Source organism: Chrysochloris asiatica, unplaced genomic scaffold (assembly GCF_000296735.1).
Source record: "Chrysochloris asiatica unplaced genomic scaffold, ChrAsi1.0 scaffold00050, whole genome shotgun sequence".
NCBI classification, from domain to species: domain Eukaryota; kingdom Metazoa; phylum Chordata; class Mammalia; order Afrosoricida; family Chrysochloridae; genus Chrysochloris; species Chrysochloris asiatica.
This window is the reverse complement of record NW_006408568.1, coordinates 7,179,605-7,186,202: the sequence shown is the minus strand read 5'-3', so window position 1 is coordinate 7,186,202 and position 6,598 is coordinate 7,179,605. Positions and strand designations below refer to the sequence as shown.

The 6,598-nt window shown below is 45.3% G+C and overlaps 1 protein-coding gene across 2 annotated transcripts in view; it reads left to right on the top strand.

The window, feature by feature from the left end:
- Positions 1–6,598, top strand: part of SLC6A13 (solute carrier family 6 (neurotransmitter transporter), member 13) — a 68,861-nt gene that overhangs the window by 47,650 nt on the left and 14,613 nt on the right. For both annotated transcript variants that reach the window (XM_006862702.1, XM_006862703.1), the window contains exons 5-7: positions 914–998; positions 1,632–1,764; positions 2,570–2,704. In XM_006862702.1, coding sequence (XP_006862764.1) covers positions 914–998; positions 1,632–1,764; positions 2,570–2,704 — 353 coding nt within the window. The remainder of the gene's footprint in view (positions 1–913; positions 999–1,631; positions 1,765–2,569; positions 2,705–6,598) is intronic.

Genomic DNA, 6,598 nt, shown 5'->3' with positions numbered 1-6,598 from the left:
TCAAGTATCAATCCTATCCCCTCTGTATACAGGTTAGATAGGGACAGGCAACTTAGACATTGGCTGCCTAAAATGAGTGGGTGATAAAGGCACAAAGTGACTGGCTTACAAGTTTTCAAGGGAGTTTAGCTTAAGAGTGTGCAGGGGAAGGCAGAATCCCCACTTAATAGTTTTCATCTTGTCTAGATGGGTCTGGTGAAAGGAGATGGGGATAAGATTCTCATGATTCAGTAATGAGTAGTTGTTATCATGGCTAATTGAGACTGTCACAACTGTAAAGGTACAAGCTTTACAACAAAAAGGGGGAGTAGTTAATCATACATTTCAGGAACAGAGAACACTAGGACCATCAAGGGAGAAGAGCATGAGCAGAATGTGGGATCCTGTCCAGAGAAGCAGCGATACCACAGATTGAGGCAGAGATGAGGACACGGAGAGACAGAGCAGCTGAGGACTCTGGACTCATGCAAAGTGAAAGGCTGTGTGTTAGCAGCCAGGAGGCAGGCTTGCAGAATGTGCCGTTTGGTTGTTTAAATGGTTATATATTCCTGAGTTTTATGTGTACATCCCAAAACAAAACAGAGGGAATAGAAGCAAATATTGTTGAATGGTGATGCATGGAGGAGGTTGTAATCATTGCAATGAAACAATGTGTGTAAAACTGATGTTCTCCCATGTCAACTATCACTCAAGTCACAATAAAAACTTAAAAAAAAGAAAAGTGTGTGGGAGAGGGTGAGGTGTGATTGTTAAGGTCATATGTAGGTGAGGGTGTTTTGTATAAACAACTTCAACTCAGTTAATTCCAGATATCTTACTTCCCATTCTTCTTAATGGTCAACCCACTCTCTAGCTATGTCACATGTTGCCTAATGATCTTTCTTTTTCTTCCTTTCCTGGGACCCATGAATAGAAAACTGTGTAGAGTTCCAGAGGACCAATGGCTCCCTGAATGTGACCTTGGAGAATGCCACCTCCCCTGTCATCGAGTTCTGGGAGTAAGTGAGATCCTTTTCCTATCCCAATGTGGGTGTGTGTTGAAAAAAGGGCACAGGAATGGGTTCATACTGCAGTGACTCTCAGTGGACAGCAAGGAGAGACTTTTCATTTCCTTCTTTAGAGGCCCCATCTGTGGCTTCCTTTCTGGTGTGCTTGTATTTGTGGTTAATGAAGGACTGATTTCAGAGTGAGAATTTTGCTTCTTGCTTCAGGATGTACCTGCCCTTTCCCAGCCACAAGCATGTGGATTCACACTCCCAACATCTCTCTTCTCTTCAGCTGCATATGCATTGCCACTTACTCCAGAAGTATTAATACCCAGGGCAGGATTTCCTGATATCAAAACATTCAACACTGTGGTTGAGAACATGTTTTTGTACCTTCTTCTCCAGGTTAAAATTAGTACCCAATCTCCCAGAGCAAATTTACTTGGGAGAAGTTTATATTTGTTGCTCTTGTTATCTGCCCCCATATTTGGGCAAAGGAGAATCTCATGGATCCTGGTGAAAAGAGCTGACAAACTTTTGGACAAGAGCCTCTGCTGGAGACATGACTCCATGCCCTGGGACATGAGGGCTGCAAAGTTGAGTCTGGCAGCAAAAGTGAGCCAGGCTCAACCCTTCTGTCTCCAGGAGGCGGGTCCTGAAGATCTCTGATGGCATCCACAACCTGGGGGCCCTGCGCTGGGAGCTGGCCCTGTGCCTCTTGCTTGCCTGGATCATCTGCTACTTCTGCATCTGGAAGGGGGTCAAGTCCACAGGCAAGGTCTGTGTTGGAGAGTGCTTGCTACCTCCCATGCCAGGTCTCCCTGCCCTCACTGAGGACTCAAGTTGTGACCTAGTCAGAGTGGGAGGGGATGACCCAGCTGAGAAGGCATGCTCCCTTCCTTGATTCCATGTGTCTCCTGGATTCAATCAACATAGTTCTGTTATTCGGGTAACTGAAATGAAAGAAAAAAAGAAAGGCAGGAAGGACACTTCTAGAGGAATTTAATTTTGGAATTTGTCACATGTATGAGCACATTGCAAGCGGAACATAGTCCACAGCTTCCCATTTCATACAACTGAGAAAGAAAAATTTGAAGGCTGTTAATCTCAAAATGATTCTGAACTGACTGGAGGGTTTGGGAAGGCTCTGTGCTCTAGGGTGCATGAGGTGTTCTTCTGGACTCTTGTCCTGGGGGTCTCTAACAAGGCTTCCTTCCTAATCTGACTGCCTGATTATGCTAAACTCATAAACGCCAGGGATCATGTTTCCAAAACTCCAAGCACACTTGTTGGAAGAATTGCCTAAATTTGTTTGGTCACTCCACAAATATTTACTGAATATGGGTCAGGGTCTAGAGCAGCAATGGAGGGGTGGAGGGAGAGGGCAGACTGTGGCTGAATGGCACAGGAGTAACTGGAGCATCTGGGGAAGAGATGGAAAGCTCACCCTTGGCTTTTCCTGTTCCCATAAAGATTTATAGCCTCGGAAACCCTGTAGGAGCTCCTGCCTTCTCTCTCCCTTAGATCCCAGCCTCTCCTTCCTAACTCACAAGTTCCTTGTCTCTCCTCTGTCCCTTGGTCAGGTGGTGTATTTCACAGCCACTTTCCCTTACCTCATGCTGGTCGTGCTGTTAATTCGAGGGGTGACTCTGCCAGGGGCAGCCCAAGGAATTCAGTTTTACCTGTACCCAAACGTCACGCGGCTGTGGGATCCCCAGGTAAGGTGCCTCAGGCAGGGTATCACTTGGCTCTAGCTGACACTTGCGCTACAGAACCAACCCTAGGTCCTCCCCAGGAGTCAGGGGACCATTCCTTCTCTAGAAATCTAGGAGAAGCTGCTTTTGGTCATCAGGTGTCTGTAATGTTGATTTATCTAAGAAGCAAGGTAAACACAGGCTTACTTGTGCTTACTTACTAATCTGCAGTGAACAATTACACATTTTTTCACCACATCACAAATTCTGCTTCTAGTTGTGCCTGGCATCTGTCTCTCTCCCAACCCCACACCACCTTCTATAGAATCAAAGACTTTTCAAATTTACAATTCCTGATAGGGACAGTAGCTTTTAAGCAAGATAAGCACAGGCTCACTTGTGCTTCCTTACTAATCTGTAGTGAACAGTTTCACATGTTTCCACCACAACGGAGATGTGAAACTCATGTGAAATTGTCCACTACAGATTAGTAAGGAAGCACAAGTAAGCCTATACTTACTGAGTAATCCATCTCTGGGTGTCTGACACTGTTCCCTCCTTGGTTCACAGCTGCCAGGGAGCCCAGGGGGGCCTGAGGCCCTGGTATTATTCCTCCAATAATCCCACAAATATATTACTAACAGCCTTTTCTCCCCAATTCCATTCCTTTCCTCACCAAATATCCATTCTGTCTTTGCATTTTTCTCTTAGCCATCTCATTTCCTACAGAACCTCCTCCTTTAACCTGCCACCCTCTGGTTCTGTCCCTCTGTCTGTGTGACCCATTCCTACCCCCTCCCCGCACCAGCTGGGCTGGTGTTAAGTTTCTTGTCAGCTGTCAAGAGGCTGCAAGTCTCTTTCTCTCCCCTTCCCAACCCTTCCTTCAAGCCCACACTCCTTTGCTCCAGCCAGCTTCTGTACAGCCAGGGCGGGGAGGGGGTGGTGCTGCTCACTGATTGCAGGGGTTTGTAAAGCAAGATCTGAAATAAGAAGCAAGTGCCTCTGACGGGTTTCTTAATCTCTCCTCTTTGGCAGCCATTTTGAAAGCTGACAAAGCCAGGAGATGTCAAGGGCCGGAGGGGAGCGTGGGTAAGCGCCACCCGAGAGCCCCTGCAGTTTTGTTATCCAGTTATGTCCCTGCCTTTGCCTTCTTGGCACAGAGGTCACCCTCCCTGGGGTGTGCGTGTACAACTGAGTTGTTGGAGAAGGCTTTCTGTGTTTATGAAAGGGATACTGAAGAGGCTTAACAGTGGGAGGGTCCCAACACATAAAGAACCAACAACTATGTGCATTTTCAAACATTTGAAACTAAGGCAGCAGCACAGTTGCTGAAATTGCTGAAAGTGAGCAAGTGAAATAGGAGTGACACACAGTTCCACAGTTCTTCCATGACCCTGGAACTCAGTTCACACAGAGACAATGGCTCCCTCTTGTGCAGAGTTTGGGGTGATCCAGAATTGAATTGTTCCGAAGTCTCCCAGTCACTCCTGGCAGAATTAAAAGTTCTTCCATTCTGACCTCTACTGGGGTTGCTGTGGTTCTCAGAAGCAGACCAGACCTATTGAACAAACTCCCATAGAATCAGGTACTATCAGGGAGCTTCAGGTCTGGGACTTTCTTCTGGTGAGATGTATATTTCCTCTCCCTCCTCACTTTTCTTAGACATCACAAATATACAGATTGCTGCTGCCTTTTTTCCATGTGGGGCACAAGGGTTGCATTAGGTTTGGAGTCAAACTGAAGGACCGTAGCTATTGATGCTGGAAAGAGCTCAGAGATGACCTGGTACAATTGCCTCAGTGCACAGTGGAGCTAACTGAGACCCAAGGTCACATAGCAAGCAAATGTCAGGTCAAAGTAAGTGTCTTTTTATTTTGTGAATTATCAACTCTTTGACCAAATGATTGTGCTGCAGAGAATGTAGCCAGGAAAGTTATGGGAGCAATACAGTTGAGGGAAGGCTTTGCTGATCAGAGTTAGGAGTTTGCTTGGATCCCCTATATAAGAGGGAGTCATTGTGGTTCTGAAGCAGCAGTTGTGAAACAGTGGCTCTACCACAAAGCTCCCCTTTGTTTGGAGGTAGAGCTGAGAGGGGTAGAACATGTTCAGAAAGGAAAGCTGGAATCAATAAAGAAGAGAGGAGTCTAGTATTACCAGAACTGATTTATAGCTTTGTGATCAATATCCTGTTCATCCTGATAAACTCTTGATTGCTTTCAAGTATTAAGTGTTTCATATATGCCTGGAATTATTAAGAGGTTTACATGCATTCTTTCAGCTAATTCTCACATCAGATTCCCATTTTACAGATGAGGAAATTAAGACCTTGAGAACTTAAAGGTTTTCCATCTTCACACCTGACATACTTTATGATCTCCTGAAGGCAAGGTCTGCTCCTCTTTGTTACACCCACAGCTGAGTCATCGGATTCAAGCGTGGCAACGATAGTGAGGTTGGCCCAGGATTTGGCAGTATTTCGTTCTGCTGTACATAAGGTCACTATGAGTCGGTACCAATTCGATGGCACCTAACAACAACATTATGTGCCAGGCTTGTGCAATGTACAGTGTAGGGTGCAAGATAGCTAGCTACCCAGTAAATATGAAGAAGGTGGACCAGATAGCCTCCTTCAAGTCTGAGTGTGAATGAGTCCTTAATTCTGTGTGTGTTGTAACTCTTGATATAACGTCAAACACACTATTGTTAGAAGAATGCCTAAGTTCATGCGACCACTTAACAAATATTTATTGAATGTGGGTCAGGGGATCAAGATAAGATGTGTCTCTTTATCTACACTCCAGGGTACCATTCTCTGAGCCTAGGCCAGCTGTAAGCTTTGCAGGGAGCACATATCTTCCAAGTGCTTTGAGGCCACAGGGAAGGACATGCTTGAAATAAGTGCTGTTGCACTGAGGACACTGCAGTGAATGAGATGAAACAAAATTTGTATGAATTGTTGAATGTAAAAGCTGATGATTTACTCTATAAGCTCACCCAATTCACAATAAAAAGTAAAAAAAAAAAAAAAAAAGAAGAAGTCTGGTCCTGAGCTTTGAAGCAGCCCTATTAGCTGCCTGGTCCTGGTCTCCTGCTGAAAAATGAAGCCTTTGTTGTAGGTGAACAGAGCAGCACCTGCAGGGTGGGATGTCCCTGCCAGAGCCCTAATTGAATCTAGTTGGCACTCCCTGGGAAGTGTGATAATTCCAACTGGCATTTGCCTGGCACTTGAGAAAGGTGCAAAACTCCTGCTAGCCAACAACAAAGACCAGGGATGTCTCTCTGTCAAACGTGCAGTCTGGAAGTTGGGAGCCAGGCAGAGACAATGCTACCTTTATCTGGCCTTTCCTCCTCTTCTTCCTGGCTTGCTGTATGTCAGGCAGGTTACTGCCTCTCCTGGGGCTCCCCAGGTCTCATCTGCTTCACACTGAGGAGTGACCACTGGTGACTGGGCACACCACTGGGTGATGCACAGTTTATTCAGGTCTCTTGTTTCTTTTTCATGCTTTGCCACTTCTGTTCCGTCGTCTGTTGCTCTTGATGTGTAGATAAGGGAAGTTGAAGTGGGGGGTATCCAAAGAGCCTTTGTGGAATCTTTGTTAAACAATTCTAACAAAGGGTTTGTTTAGAAGGGATGTTGAAACCATAGCCTAAAACATGTCTTTTTATTTTGCTACTTATTGCTGTTGTTAAGTGCTGTCAAGTCAATTCTGACTCATAATCACCCAATGTGATAGAGTAGAATTGCTCCATAGGGTTTCCTAGGCTTTCAAGAAATCAAACAATGTATTGCATTAGGCAAATCTGCTGTACAAGACCTCTTTAAGGTGTTGAAGAGCAAAGATGTCAGCTTGAGGACTAAGGTGTGCCTGACCTAAGCCATGGTATTTTCAATAACCTCATATGCATGTGAAAGCTAGA